Source organism: Pseudorasbora parva, chromosome 10 (assembly GCF_024679245.1).
Source record: "Pseudorasbora parva isolate DD20220531a chromosome 10, ASM2467924v1, whole genome shotgun sequence".
Lineage (NCBI taxonomy): Eukaryota > Metazoa > Chordata > Actinopteri > Cypriniformes > Gobionidae > Pseudorasbora > Pseudorasbora parva.
The window spans coordinates 44012364-44029156 of NC_090181.1; the positions used below are offsets into that span (position 1 = coordinate 44012364).

General features: G+C 39.8%; 1 protein-coding gene across 1 annotated transcript in view; it reads left to right on the forward strand.

Annotated features, from left to right (window-relative positions):
- Positions 1–16493, forward strand: part of aqr (aquarius intron-binding spliceosomal factor) — a 79483-nt gene extending 62990 nt beyond the window's left edge. Inside the window, exons 31-35 of the mRNA XM_067456225.1 lie at positions 4451–4621; positions 9490–9575; positions 11599–11764; positions 13520–13633; positions 16100–16493. Coding sequence (XP_067312326.1) covers positions 4451–4621; positions 9490–9575; positions 11599–11764; positions 13520–13633; positions 16100–16420 — 858 coding nt within the window. The 3' untranslated portion in view covers positions 16421–16493. The remainder of the gene's footprint in view (positions 1–4450; positions 4622–9489; positions 9576–11598; positions 11765–13519; positions 13634–16099) is intronic.
- Positions 16494–16793: the final 300 nt, after the last annotated feature.

Sequence of the window (16793 nt, forward strand, 5' to 3'; positions counted from 1 at the left end):
AATAATTAAATGTGATGTCATTTTAGGATTATTGGTTATACTTCATATAGTGTTGCACGATATACCGGTACTGGAAAGGTGTCGCTATACCTGACTGTGAAAAATTGTACGGTTCCTCCAGAGCTGGACTGGGGCTAAAATTCAGCCCTTACAATCTCAAAACTAGGACAGGGACCAATAATGATGGCTATTATCGCATTTACTGCAAGTGCAGATAGCAAACCTAATGGGTTAGTTCACCCAAAAATGAAAATTATTTCATTAATTACTCCCCTCATGTCGTTGGACACCCGTAAGACCTTCGTTCATCTTCAGAACACAAATGAAGATATTTTTGTTGAAAGCTGAGAAAGGCTTCAGAAAGGCCTCCATTGGCATTCAGTACATTCCCACTCACAAGACCCATAAAGGCACTAAACACATCGATACAAAGTCCATCTCACTACAGTGGCTGTACAATAATGTTACAATGCGACGAGAATAGTTATTGTGCGCACAAAAATAAAAACAACGACTTCATCCACCAAGTTATTGAAGTGAACTCGATGCTATCACGTGAGTTCACGTCCGAGACCTAAACGGAAGACAATAACTTGCAGGATAAAGTCATTATTTAGAAAGTTTTTGCACAAAAAAACTACTCGTCGCTTCGTAAAATGATTGTACAGCCACTGTAGTGAGATGGACTTTGTATGAACGTCTTTAGTGCCTTTATGGGTCTTGTGAGTGGGAATGTACTGAATGCCAATGGAGGCCTTTCTGAAGCCTTTCTCAGCTTTCAACAAAAATATCTTCATTTGTGTTCCGAAGATGAACGAAGGTCTTACGGGTGTCCAAAAGCATGAGGGTGAGTAATTAATGAAATAATTTTCATTTTTGGGTGAACTAATCCTTTAATATTGCTTTTTTTCTTGTCTCACAGAAATGCACTTGACAGGAAAGCACTGATTTTGAGCTAGGATGCAGTAAAAGTGAATATACTTTAGATTCTTTCATCATTTACTCACTCTCATGTCATTCCAAACCTGTATCACATTCTCTCTTCTGTGAAACACAAAAAAATATATATTTTGACGAATGTTGGCAACCAAACCATTTTGGTTAGGCTTCCGTTTGAAAATTGTATGGACAAAAAACTGACTCAAATGATTTTCTTGTATGTTACATGAAAGAAATTCATTCAGGTTTGGAATGACATTAGGGTGAGTAAATGATCGCATTTTTGGGTTACCATTGGGTTGAACTGCGCATTATTGCCGCCCACTACCGCATATCTTCTACTTGTTCATGAAAGCTGAATAATTCCAAATGATTTGTTATTTTGACTGGAAAATACAACAAAGAAAATGGTTTACATGTAGCGCGTCCGTTCTGATTGGTATGTAAAACACTTTCTCTCTCTGTTTGCGTGTGTGTGTGTGAGAAACAGCACTCTCTGCAAAGCGTTCTAACCCTAACCCACACTAGAGTTTACGATTTGTCAAATACAGGTACGCTGTGCATCCATTGAGCTGAACTGAAACAGGAATCAGATCGCTTGACGGAGAGAGAAACCCTCCAGTGCTCAGTCTGAGTGTTCAGCGAAAATATATCAATGCTAAACGTACACTTAGCCTCTAACACACAAGTAAAATCAAATAATTTATTAGCTAATGGCTAATGATAGACATTTAGTCGCCTGTTCGAGTGATTTACTCACATTGTAGAGGGTTGTGTTTAGTCATTTAAATCTTTTTAAACTAAAAGAACGTTATTGCATATAAGATTGTAAACCCACTGGACATTTATTAGAGCCATAGTAAGTGTGCACAGGCTGAACATCAGTTGTTAATTCAAATACAGCTGTGTTTACCAACCAGAGGTCCATATCAGCAGCTCTGAATATAATCAGAGTCTTTATACTGCAGTTTTCTCGTGCTCCAGGCACCTTTAATTGGTTTATGGTGCAACATTGACCCACTGTCCTGTAAAAGTGCAAGGGATTCCTGAAGCAGCTCACCCGATAATCAATAATGTGAACCATGTTCAGTCAGACTACAGTTTAATGCTCTTGCTTTCTGTTGATTTCTCTTTTTGCGTGTGTGGAATAATGCTCAGATCGACTCTAAACTTATTTTGTCATCATTTACACTCTCATGTCAACATAAACAAGTCAAAAAATATATAGAAAATATTGTAAATGTTAAATCTTAACCCTGTAAAGCCAGACTTTGGTCATTAAGAACTATCTTTGAACTGTAAGAGTTTATTGAGACTTTAGACAAAATCTTAGTTTGCGTATGTTTTTTTGTTGAGTATCATATTTGATGCATCATGCTTTTATGGCTTGTATACACGTGATTATTTTCTGTTTGCTAGTACCCCTTTTGCCTTTAGAACTGCCTTAATTCTTCAGGAGAGATTCAACAAGGTTCAGGAAACATTCCTCCGAGATTTCGGTCCATATTGACATGATGGAATCACGCAGTTGCTCCAGATTTGTCGGCTGCACATCCAAAGTGTGCCATGAAAACATCCACCACACGATTACAGCACCAGCAGCAGTCATGAACCATTGATACAATGATGGATCCATGCTTTCATGTTGTTTAAACCATATTTTGACCCTCCCATCTGAATGCCGCAGCAGAAATCAACTCATCAGAACAGAAAACCTTCTTCAATCTGTTTTCCAACCTTCTGTTTTGTGATCCGGTGTGAATTTTAGCGTCCGTTTGCTGTTCTCAGCTGACCGCAGTGTCACCGGTGTGTCTTCTGCTGCAGTAGCCTGTCTGCTTCAAGGTTGGACGTGTTGTGCGTTCAGAGATGCTCTTCTGCAGACCTGATTATTTGAGTTACTGTTGCCTTTCTATCAGCTGAACCAGTCTGGTCATTCTCCTCTGACCTCTGGCATCAGCAAGGCATTTTTTTCTCACAGAACTGTCGCTCACCGGATGTTTTCTCCTTTTCTCTCCATTCTCTATAAACCCTAGAGATGGTTGTGTGTGAAAATGCCAGTAGATCAGCAGTTTCTGGAATACTGTCCTGCACCAACAACCATGTCACAATTCACTAAAATCATGTTTATTCCTCGTTCTGATGCTCAGTTTGAGCTTCAGCAGATCGGCTTGACCATGGCAATGTGTCAAAATGCATTGACTTGCTGCCATGTGATTGGCTGATTAGATATTTGTGTTAATGAGCAGTTGAACAGGTGTACCTAATAAAGTGGCCTGTGAATGTAGTGTGAAGATGGAGCTCAAACTCAAGGGGGAAAAAGCACCAATGTTTTATTCAGGGGCCCAATCTGAGCAAAAATATGCAATTTGCTGCAGATGCTGATATTTATATAGCCAAAAAGTATGATTTAAATCAATGAGATCTTTATAACAGTATAGCATATACTTACATAAAATGCATATAAATAAAATGCACTCTGTAAGAGCCCTATTTTAATAATTTAAGTCCATGGTCGGAAGCGCAGGTGCTCTTAAACCAATCAGTGTCTCATCTTCCATTCCCTTTTAAAGCCAGTTGTTCTCACACCATGCCGGATTTGCGAGTGAAAAGACTGAACGCTTCTCCAGAGCGGAATCCTTTTATTTTTAATATTTAAAAACGTGTGTGTGTTGCGCATACCTGTGTGTGTAATAAACAGAGTGCTTGCGCGTTGTGCACCCAGCTATAGGCACATATTACTAACACACCCTTTAAATAATACAAAAAATACTGTGCTATTGACTTTAGAGCAGTTTCTGTGGGTCAATGACGCAGTCGTTTTAATTTCCTCAAAATAGCAACGCTCCAACAATGCACCTGAACACACCTGGTTTTTAGGTCAGCACACCCATGGGCGAACAGATGGCCAACAGTGCATTTGCTATTTAAACAACGTGGAGCTGGACGTGAAAATGATAACTGTGGCTGAAACTAGCAAAAAAACACTTGAGTCGTGCCTGGCATCGCATTGCAACGAGTGTATAATTGGGCCCTATATCTGTCAATAATATTCTTAGTAAGATGTTTTATGAATCAAACCTCTGTAGTTTTTAAATATGCAATGCATTATATACAGTGATGATTTAGAGGTGAACTAATAAACCTTCCTCAAATGCCTGATGATCATATTTGAGACTCATGATTTTTCTATAAAATGAGGTCTGGATAATCAAGTAAACCGAAGTTATTCTTACGTTTACTTGATAAAAATCACTAGGGATTTTACAGTAAAAAGATGAGCAGAAGGGGGACGTTTGTTCAATTATAGTAAATGACCTTTGACTTGCAAAAAAAAAAAAAGCCTAACTAGTCGAATTTGTTCAACAGGTTTTCAGTAAAGTTTTAATCGTGGATCATTTTCAAATATGATCCAGTATGCTTTATAGGGTTGATATGGTCAGGAGTGACATTAATAGCTGTAGTGAGAGATGTTGAATCCATGTAACCTGTGTGTGTCTGTGTGTGTTTGTAGAATCTGGCAGAGGCAGAGTATTCAGTGGCGCTGTTCATGTACATGCGTTTGCTGGGATATCCTGCTGAACGCATCAGTATACTGACCACCTACAACGGCCAGAAACATCTGATACGAGACGTCATTAACCAGAGATGTGCCAACAACTCCTTCTTCGGACAGCCCAATAAAGTAAGAGCAACTGATATGATGATTTCTTGACATGACATTCATTTTTACCTTCAAAAGTGTGAAGTTTAACCCTCTAGACCATTATGCTGTTAGAGGTTCTGTTTGGCTGAGTGAACTGCAGTGGGAATTGTTGTATTTGATTAATGTGTGTGAACAGCTTGTCCTGTATCAAGCTGTCCTGTGCTCTAAATGACTTTTTTTCTGCCCTGCGTTCACTATTTTCCCTCTTTTGCAGTAGTGGACAGGTTTGCTTTAGCTTGTTCTTCAGGGTGATTGGCAGACAGACTCAGTAAAGCGTGTCCTGCTGGCTGGTGTTTGGTCGAAAGTGTTGCTAACAGTCTGTCAGAAATGTACAACAGTGCAAATTGATCCTGTAGGGGCTTCTCAGCCATTTCATTAAAGACACGAGTGAGTACAAACCAAATAAATAGACGACCGCAGTTTGCGCAGACATTTCGTTTATGAGCTCTCAAGACTGCAAAACATGAATCTCATTGCCTGTGGGACACATCATGAAGATGAATTCTCCATGGTTGACTGGAAAACTCGATTTAAAGGAAAGTCATCATTTACTCACCCCGTATGACTTATTTGGAGCACAAAGGGAGAAATTTAAAGGCACAATATGTACCGCGTTTTGCATTAAAATATCTAAAACACATTTAGTCTTATAGTTTGAATCGCTTGTTTGATCATTATTGCAGTGATTATTATGTTTCTAGCATGTTATGTGTTAGGCAACATTTCTTCTAACCCTCACTGATGGAGTGTGTAGCTCTTCATTTCTTAAAAAAGTAGGATGACACATCATGGCAATAATCCAGGATGACAATGTCAAAATTCATCAGCTCAAACTGAACGAATGGTTGGGAGGGAGCATGAAGGATCATTTTCACCTCTGAGTTTAGTCCTTAAATTCTTTGAGGGTTTTTGGCATGTGCATACATTTTTGGTCAAGATCTTGTTTTGCAATGCAAGAGTCCAGCACTCTGTAAAGTCTCCTCCAGAACATCCCAAAGACTTTCAATGAATTTCCATACCTATTTAAATCTAAACGATGACTTTATTTTGATGGGGAGTGTATATTACAATTAGATGCATGCCATTTAGCAACAAAGTCATCTAGCTTTTATTAATAATATTCTAATAGTGTTCTAGCTTACTGCAATGTGTAAAAAGTCTCATACCAGCCACCAAATAAATGTAAAGATTAACATAAAATATTTTTTATGATTGTTTTGACCAAGTCAAACAGTGCTGCGTTACCCTGCAACTTTAATTTGTCAAATAAAGTCATTTGTATGAGTAGTACTTCAGCTTTTGCCCCTTTTTCATTAGAATAAGTTAAAATAATGTGATTTTAAGTGATCAAACAACTAATAAAGTTCAGGGAAGAAGGAAGCAGAACTCTGCCAATGTAATAATGCAACTTTAAATGTAATAGACATAAACAACGTAATGAAAGAAGGGACTGCGGCCAATTACAGCATATAAGCATAATAAAAAGCGTGATGTAGAATGTCCCGGGCCTGGTCCTCTCTCGCCCTTTACTGTCATCGTTCCTCCTTATATCCTTCCGACGCTCCTCCATCGGGCTCGAGGCTGGTGTGCAGCGCAGGTATCTGTCTCTCATTAGCATTCGCTCCAATGCTCTCGTTCCGATCCCACGGCTCTCGGCCCCAGCCTGCTTCATACCACAGTAACGTTAATAAAACTTTAATACGTTCGCTCATGCGTAAACATGAGTCCCGTCGGCTGTGGCGGTGAAGATGACAACTCCCATGATTCCACACTCATCCGTGGCGTCATTAAACTACGCCTTTGTTATTGTTTTGAATAAGTGACATCTAGCAGTAAAACAGTGTCTAACCTGCTTTTTCTTGTACAGTGGAAGTGAATGGGGCCATAAAATTAGTCCATGATACACATGATTTGAGAGTCTAGCCACTTACCATTGACAAGTGTTAACTTCCTTGAAGGCGGGTGCTCTTTTGAAGTTGCAAAATATTGGATCTGCCATAACCAATTGTTAACGTTTGGTCGTGACGTATTGCTAGCGTTCGCCTTATCCAACTCCTTCACAACTAACGCAGCGAGCTGGAAAAATCAAACCCTGTGGGGAGGAAGGCCACAACATCATGGCCACCAACAAAACTCAGCAAAGATTGTTCTTGTTCCAGCGTTGTCTTCTGGATATTCGGCAGCATTGCCACAACGCCGCCATTACTGAACTACAACTCAAACTAGCGCACAACATCATCTTTCTCAGGCACTCCCTCTGTTCGCTGGTTGGACCGTTTCAAATTTGGCCGGAGAACACCAGCGAATATACCCCAAACCCAGATAACGTGCTGAAGGAAAATGAGAATTAAGAGGACGTGCATAGGAGGGCGGAGCCAGGCTACATGATTTTTGAGCATTACATTCAAAGTCTTTTAATGTGATGCTTAACATTCAGTAATATTATAATTTTGACACAACTGGATTGGAAAAATACTTTAAATTGAGCAGTATGACAATTGTCTTCTGTAGAGCTGCTGTATAGCTGAATCAAAATCATTTGAACTGAATTGAATCAGCACTGAACTGACTTGCAGCTCATTTTTACCAGAAATTTCTGAGGGGAAACTTTGTTTTTACACCAATTTTGTTTTCAGTGAACTTGATTTTTGTACTGTGTGGACCACTAGTAGTGAAACATAAGAGTAAGAATTATTATTATTATTTGTTTCTGTCCTTTTAAGATGTTTTGATAAACATCGGTGGCTGTCTCCTAGAGAATTTAGCTGAATAGGTCTTATAGCATGTTGTGTAAAGGACTGTCATCTGCATTCAGGGGTTAACTGGACGCCCTGGGTGCGGATGAGATCAGCCCAGTTCCTCATTAGCATTTAACATTTCTTCAGTACAGAAATGGGCCACTCTCACTTGAGTATGCACATCATGTTTTCAGCGGGCAGAGAGCACGTGTCCACGTTCCCCGAGACTCGCTGATAAATTTCACATTGGACACCATCTGCTGAGGGGCAGCGCTCTAGCAACTGTGACCGAGGAAGAGCAGAATTATAATGAGACACCAGACTATTTTAACACTCAGCCACAGGAAATGCAACGCTGTCACTGCTATCAGATGTCAGCTGTTATGCCATGACCAGACTTGGTTCACATCTCGACTGCCTGATTTTGAAGTGAAAATATGCAGTGAAACAATGTAATTGAAATGTCATCATGGAAATGACTCTTTTACTTAGTACTCCTGTGTTCTCAGAAGCGTTATCCTGCTGATTTGATCACGGTTTCTGCGATACACACATTCTTTCCTCCGACATTCGTACCCCCTTTCCCAATCTGTGTCCATTCTCGAACCGTCCAACTGCAGTACAGAAGGTTATGGTCATATTTACAACACATAGCAGCCTTATATCAGCTTTCATTCCTCAAGTCTGTGAAAACGCACGGCCGGTTCACGTCTGGCTTCAGTTCGCCTGGCTGAGAACAGGCTCTGGATCCAGACCGTGAACCATTCTAGTCGAAAGGGGTTATCAGATGTGTGTCAGTTTTGAATCTGATTTGCACTTAAACAGTCCATGGTGACAGTCCATAACTACAGGAATCTTGTCACACAGTTTTAAACCTTCTTTAAAGGAAACTTCGCAGCTTTTTCATATTAAATTATGGTATTACCTTAACTAAAACGAGTTGACACATACCTCTCTCGTCTTAGTGCGTGCTCTTAATCGCTCTGACGCGCGGTGACATTTTGATAGCACTTAGTCTGTATGGTGTATCAAGTATGGTGACACAAAATAAAATGTGGTGCTTTTCTAAGCAGATTAAAAAGGAGAACTATAATGTGTAGCAGAAAAGCACTTGTGAGAGTACTTTGACTTCAATTTTTCAGGCGAGCCCAGTCAAAGTACTCTCACAAGTGCTCTTCCGCCATACATTATAGTTCTCCTTTTTAATCTGCTTAGAAAAGCGCCACATTTTATTTTGTGTCACCATACTTGATACACCATACAGACAAAGTGCTATCAAAATGTCAGCGCGCGTCAGAGAGATTAAGAGCACGCACTAAGACGAGAGAGGTGTGTGTCAACTCGTTTTAGTTAAGGGAATAACATAGTTTAATAAGAAAAAACGGTGGAGTATCCCTTTAAGTGCTAGTCTTGATGTCTGCCAACCTGCATCGTCCCTGTTTACATCTTATTAAGATCGGATCACAAGTAGATGTGGTAAATGGGGTCTAAAATGTTTTTGAGCTTGTCCACTTTCAGACTTCCAGAGGTAGACGGAAAACGCATTCAACCGGATTGCTTTCGTATTGTAAACGCTCATGTGGTCGAATGTGTTTGAACACCCACAAAAGACGCCAACTCTCCGCTTGCTGACCTAATGCAGAAACATTAAGAGCACTAGCCAGACGGATTTAAACTTTGTTGACTGGAGACCCAAGTTTGGTTTGAAGATGGAAAAACGTCCCAAGCACAATGTTCCCTCTCCATTCCTGTTTTCTAACACACACTCACATTGTGTCTGTCAGAGCTCAAAGGAAAGCTTATGCTCTCTCTGTGTGTTATTCCGTCGTCTCTAGTCGTGTTTGTAGGTACATTTCCCAAGCATATTTTGTCCATTAAATCGAAAGATCAGAAAATGGCATGCATTAACCCACCCATAGACCCTCCCTTTGAAGAAATCAGTACAGAAGTGGTTGAAAATGGACAAAAGAGACGGATTAAAACACCAGGTGTAGACGGGAATGAGTCTCCCTCGTGTACTTGTCATCTGATCGACCAAAACGCATCTGAATACCAGGTGTAAACAGAGCCTGAGATGACCTGTTTTTAAAACTCTCTGTTGTGCTGTAGGTGACCACGGTGGACAGGTTTCAGGGTCAACAGAACGATTACATCATCCTCTCACTGGTCCGCACTAAAGCTGTAGGACATTTGAGGTGAGCACTTTCTTTGTTTAAATCATGTTTTGTAGTTGTGTAGTAATGAATGTAACGTGTTAAATTTTAAATGTAGTTTAAAGAAACCATAAATAACTTTACAATGACAAATGTGGCTTATTTAAAACCATTGAATTGTTTAAAAATGTAGTTAATGTAACAAAACAAATCACTTTTTAAACAGACCAAGACATATTGAAAACCATTTGTCATGTTTAAAGTTTTAGCTACACGTGAAAAAGTGATTTTTTTTATAAATAGATTGTTGTACTCTGGACTCATTTTAGGACTGACTCATAGAGAGATCCAAAGACCTGTATCTGACCTCACCCGAACCCCTTCTTACCTGAACCCGGCGTGCATAAATGTATATTTTAAAAAGAAAAACCTGACCCGATTTTGGCCTGCTACTCTGTTCATTTTCATTATTTATTTATTAGTACTATATTATTGCCTTCCTGACGCACACAGGTGATTTCTGAATTCGGCTTTCAGTTGTGAGCAGTGAATTGGAAAAATAAGCTTAAAAAATTTGATTGCTAGCTTAATAAATCATGGATCCGCGACTGCAGCGCTATTTACCTAATGTCTGGTAAGCAGCTTCTGCATGCAAAAGCAAACCCCTGCATGAAGACGGCTCGGCGTAATGCAGCGCCCTGTGGCCTTTCTTAGCGCCTTTGTTCCTTTTCTATCAGTTTTCCTAAAAATACTATATTGACACAGGGCTCGACATTAAGCATGTTCACGTGCTTGTCCTTCTGACAAGTAAATCTGTCATTTACTTGTCCGAGTAAAAAAATAGCTTGTCCGGAACAAATTATATATAGTTTTTGTGTTGTAAATATTATTTATTTTGAAGCAGCTTTGACATATTTAAATCTGCATATTTGTGATATTTTTACCTTTTATAAAGGGCATTTTTCCCTAATCTTAAATAAAGGCTATGCTTCAGCTTTCCTTTTGTATTCTTAATTTTGATCAGTAAATTAAATTACAATAGACGCTATAAGGCTGTTACCAATCAAATTAATTAATTTACACTAGAAAATGACATCTTAAATCGCATACCATTAAATAATGTTGTGAGATTGTTTTAAATATTTTTTGTATATACATATAAGTAATGTTGAAAAGAATATTAAAACTTGAAGCTGAACCACCTGTAGGTGGCAGCAGGGGACCGTCTGAATGATTGAGTCATTGAGTCGGTTCGTTCAAACAGATGATTCATTCCAAAATGAGGCAGTCGTTTAGGAACAGGTCACTGAATCTCTGACTCAACCGATTCATTCAAACGCTGAATCATTCAGTAACACACACACACATATTGGCTGTGAGATGCGTTATGGTTCTGCTATGATCTTTGTTTTGAACGATTTTCGCTGCTGAAATAGATTTTAGATGCAATATTGACCGCTTTTGTGACTTAATGTTTATTTATTGTTTATGGAACTGTCATATGAAATCAGTGTCACATTTTCAATCATGGTGTATTCAGCACTCTTGGTCATGTGATGTTGCTTAACTGTGTCATATGTTATAAATATAAAGCTCCACATTTACCGCAGTGTGTTACTGAGTATCTCTGTGTGAGCGGCGCTCATTTGTTTCCATTTCTCCTCGAGAGGTTGCGTGAGCGTCAACAGCACCACCTTGTTACGTCAGTTCATTATACGTGATGTATTATTATCCACTATCGAGCGCCACTTACACTAAATGAATGCAGAATCATTCTTGCATTTTAGTGATTCCCTTGTTATTTTTTATTGGCGTTTTAATCCGGATACTTGTCCTGTTGGGCAAGTAAAATTGTCTTTCACTTGCCCCATCAAAACATCCATTTGTCAGAGACAAGCATTAATGTCGAGCCCTCTGACATGTAAAAAACTTAAACTAACATTAAAGTGGAAAGAAAATGTAAAAATACAGTTGTAGTATATCAGTGATACTAAAATAGGACTGATCCTTATATTTGTTAAAGGCCAGGAAGTAACTGATGTTTTTCTGCTTCCTCTCTACGCAGAGACGTGCGGCGTCTGGTTGTGGCCATGTCTCGTGCAAGGCTCGGCCTCTACATATTTGCTCGAGTGTCTCTTTTCCAGAACTGCTATGAGCTGACGCCAGCCTTTAGCCAGCTGACCGCTCGACCCCTGCAGCTGCACATCCGGCCCCATGAATACTACAGCTCTGTGAGTATACACACAACCCACAGCCTCACCATTGCTCTTGCTAAAGCTGGGCTTTTGGGTCGCAGGAGAAATTGGAGTTTTGGAAATGGTTTGAGAAATCATTCAGTTGCAGTCGAGTGCATTATTTATTTACCTCTTTGCTAAAGCATTGTACAAAACATGGAGATATATATATATATATAGATTAGAAATGAGCATGTTTCTAAATATACAACTATTTAAAATGATGCTCATTTATGCAAATATTTAAAGGGGTACTTCAGCGCTGGGAAGATGATTCTGTATTTAAACTGGTCATCAATGTAGTAGAAATGTGAAATTATTTTTGAATTTGGTGTTTTCTAGACTGAGAAAAGACAGAAAATGTATTTTTGTCTCATGGGGATGAAAGACTACAATTCCCAGAATGCTTCGCTGCCCTACGAGGCCATTCCCAAAGCCACCGCTACTAGATTACTGTGACTGAGTTGGAGAAGACACTACAATTAAATACTGAACGTGTCTGTTCAATATAATGAGTGAGTCGCTGCGCGAGTGTCACAGCACTAACGCTGCAGGAGTAAGAATACATTTACCATGATGAATGTGCTCGTGGTGAGAGCTGAGGTAAACGCGACCGCACTCGTGGCATAAATTCACAGCGCGTGTTCAGTCTGGAGCGTTTTCAGTTCATGCCTTTGAAACCTTAACTTTCATAGGAATTAATTTGAGAAGTTAAAACACTTACATTGCCCAGCATAGCTCTGTTTATTTGAATGCCTGCAGCTGCGAGCTGAGCTAAGAGTGCGATCCCACCACCCATGCGTGGGTTAAAAACATGTGGAAATAGCTCATCTGCTGGCTGTAGTCTTTGGCCTTTGGCCAAAAATCGCTAAAGTAGCCCTTTAAGTATTTAGAGAGTGTAGCGACTAGATTGTGTCATTTATGGTGCTTCATTGGAGTCGCCGGCGCTAAAAAAAGTGTTTACATATTTACTCTGTATTTTCTGTACAGCATCATGGTTTTTCAGTTCATTTTTTCACCACAAATGCAGCTGTTCACCAATAGGCTGAACTAATGCAGACTTAGGGCTTCAATAAAAGCTTAAACCACTGATTAACAACCTCTGAGCTCACAGTAGGTCTTAAAAGGTTTTCTAGTTATCGTTAAAAAGTCCCTATGGAGAGAATGAATGAAGTTTTTACTTCCAGAACTGTTGTACTCTATTGCATCCGTCTAACTTGAACTGAAAAGAGGCATCACATCCAGGTATACAGTATGTGAGGTTTCAGATTGAAACTAGAAATTTGGTGTGGGGTTTATTTTAGAAATGGGATGTACAATCAGATTTCGGCCACATTCAGCTGTTGTGTGAACAATGTGTGCTCCACTGAAGCTTTGACTCGAGTGTGTGAATTTAATTCAGTCTTTGTATCATCACATTTATATCAGTAGGTTTGGATTGTCAGTTTTCTCTCCATCTCACTGTTTCTCTTAGAGAAGATAAAAAGTGTATGTGTGTGTGTGTGTGTGTGTGTGTGTGTGTGTGTGTGTGTGTGTGTGTGTGTGTGTGTGTGTGTGTGTGTGTGTGTGTGTGTGTGTGTGTGTGTGTGTGTGTGTGTGTGTGTGTGTGTGTGTGTGTGTGTGTGTGTGTGTGTGTGTGTTGGCAAAATGTTTCTAATTTGAGCCTTGTGACCTAGCAAAAGAGATTTTTTGTTTCCTGGAAAAACGTGCTGAAGCCTCTCTCTCTCTCTCTCTCTCTCTCTCTCCATCTAGACGGAGGAGCGTTCCGCTCAGCCTGATCAGGTGATCAAGGATATGCCAGAGATGGCTAACCTGGTTTACAACATGTACATGCACATGATTCAGAGCACGCAGCAGTACAGACAAGTAAGTGTGCTTGAGCTTTCAGAGGTATTTCTCATCTGCAGAGCTTAAAAACAGGTCAGACCTTTCCATGAATAGAGCACAAATTGGTGTCCCATGACTTAACGCAATAAAGACACAATTGACATGTTCTTTAGTAAGATATTTGTTTTCCATCTTGTATATAATGGTAAATGATGAACTAATGACCCATTCACACCAAGAACGATAACTATACTAACATCCATTTTAAGCGTGCATTTTTAACATCCATTTTTAATTCTTTAAATGGGTATGTCACCCAAATTGTAAATTCTGACATGAATTCTTCACCCCATTTCGTTCCAAACCCGTAAGACTTTCGTTCATCTTCAGAATACAAATGAAGATATTTTTGATGAAATCCGGGAGCTCTCTGACCCCTCCATAGTCAGCTGTTTAATGAACACTTTCAAGGTCCAGAAAGGTAATAAAGACATCGTTACAATAGTCCATGTGACTCCAGTGGTTCAACCTTAATGTTAAGAAGTGGTGAGAATACTTTTTGTAAACAAAAAACAAACACAAATAACGACTTTATTCAACCATTTGGTTCTAGCCTTTGCCAGTCTTAGAAGGAGTTGTAGAGCAATACCTTTCATTGTTATCTTTATCATTCTTGGTGTGAGCGGGCATTTTATTTGATTTGAAAATAAATCGTAATCGAATCGATCCAGTTTTGGTAACTGTATTGCAAAAATGGCAGGAGAAAATAAGCATTGGTAACAACAAAGTCTCTTTCAAGCAAAGTCTGTTGACTCGGTGGCCATGTTAACGCCTCTGGGCAGATCTTTCAGGCATCCAGTCCGATCTATTTGAATGAGGGAATCCTGAAATCTCAAAAAGTGCTTGTTGAACTCACAATTCAATTACTTATTTAAAATCAGCAACACAATCTGACATGAGCTGTCCCATAAATGTTTTCTTATGCTCAAATTAGGTCTGCACGATAAATCACATTTTACATGAAAACGTGCTTATCACGATTTGACTGATCGTGAATATGAAATCGCGAAGGCTGCGATTATCTTTTAAGCCCAGTTTGTCAGTGTAGGACGGCTCTGTGATCAGTAGTAAATGCTGCCATCTGAAAGCACTGCAAGTTGCTTATAACATGCATTTGAAAGAAGCAACACGGGTCAAACATCATGAGAAGCATTTAGTCATGTTTAATCAAAGCGTTTTAATGTTTATTCAGCTCACCGATAGTATGATGTTCATGGATTTCCTTGAATGACGTGAGCTATGTACTTCTGCGGCATATACTCGGAGTAGCCTGCACGAGAGCGCCCTCTGGCGCTGATCACAGCCGTGCTGCAATGATAAGCTGCGCATGCGATAATCGCAGCCTTTGCCAAATCGCATGAGGTTTTATTTGAGATTTATCGCAGCCCTAGCTCAAATAGCGATAAAAAGCTTCTTTTTAAAGCAGGTGCGAGTTTCAGGTTTCTATGGGAACGGCAGTTGCAGTGATGCAATGACTTTACCAATCACTGATTGGCTCCTTTACTTAGAAGGCGGGACTTATTCCACCAAATGAAACTGGGGAGAAACTGCAGCACACGATAAGTAATACGAGTGAAGCATCTTTCAATATCTATAGTCTTTGGGAACACTTCATTTTACAATGTCCATGTTATACATTACATGCAGAAACTGTAGTAATAACTGTGCAGTGCATAACTGAGAATGTACTGCAAGGGAACTGAAGTTTCAATGGCTTCTTCTTATCCGCTTGTTTCTGTATGATGTCTGTATGATGATATTAAAGAAGTGTTTATGAGCACAGCACTGATTTGTGTGCCAGGGTAACCGCTGTATTTCTGCTTTTCCATAAGCACCACCTACTGTCAGAGATTTGCGTTTTCATTCTGCCCATCTGCCTTTTTCTTCAGACCAACTGTTTGTAACATACATGATCATTTATTAGGCTGACGTGAGGTTTGTCATGTTAAAACATGACCGGACCCGAGACATGACCTCTATGTTTGTACGTTACTGTTGATCATCTGTCCATCATCGTATAAATCCCGCACTGACAATCTGATTGGTTGAACAGCTCTGATTCAAGCATAGTTGCTCCACAACCGATCAAGTCTTGACCGAACTTGCCGACCACAAATGTTATGGGCGGGGCTAAGTTCATCTGGCATCCAGGCTACTGTACAGCTGCTGCTTTACATCAATCTATTGTATAAAGTTCTGTATAACTAACATGATGAGACGTGACTGGACAGCTGAAGAGCTCATGCCTACATATCCACATCGCCATGATCAGATGCTTTCTGAACGGCTGTTTTCTCATTGCCCTTTATTATTGAGGGGAAAGAGTGTAGCACATATATTTACATATTCATCTTAACGCTGCTGCCAGCTGGATGTTCACTAACAGTACACCTTCCACCCCTATAATACTATGTTTGATTCTTCTTTCTGTTTGTTTCGGTGCAGCAGCACATCCTGGATCCTCCTCGTCAGGTGCGGAAATCAGAGGCGCCCGTGAAGGCCGATGAGGAGCGTCCTGAGACTCGCAGTCAGAGTGAGGAGAAGCAGACTGCCCCGGAGGAAGAGGAGCAGCAGAAGATGGCGGTGGTGGAGGAGGAGCAGCAGAAGATGGCGGTGGTGGAGGAGGAGCAGAAGAAGATGGCGGTGGAGGAGCAGAAGATGGCTGTGGATGAGGTGGAGGAGCAGGAGGAAGATCACGGCAAAATGCCTGAACACCCCGGTAGAGACAGCGACAGCGGGGACAGTGACGAGGACCAAGAGCCCTAGAGAGCCCGTTGTTTTTTTAGAAATGATAATTTACCTTTTGTAAGAGGAATTTTTTAATAAAATTTAATTAAAACTGCAAACTTCTCTAGATCATGCTTTTTCTTTTCTAAAAATCAGAATCTGTTGGTTCCCACACTGCAAAAAATGCTTTTCTTACTTGGTATTTTTGTCTTGTTTTTAGTCAAAATATCTAAAAATTCTTACATTAAGAAACATTTACAAGACAAGTAAAAATTATTGGTCTTGTTTTAGGAAAAATAACTCAAAATTAAGAGAGTTTTTACTTAAAATAAGCTAAATAATCTGCCAATGGGGTAAGAAAAATGATCTTGTTTTTGTTTGAATTAAGATTATTTTGCTTATTTTTAGATGT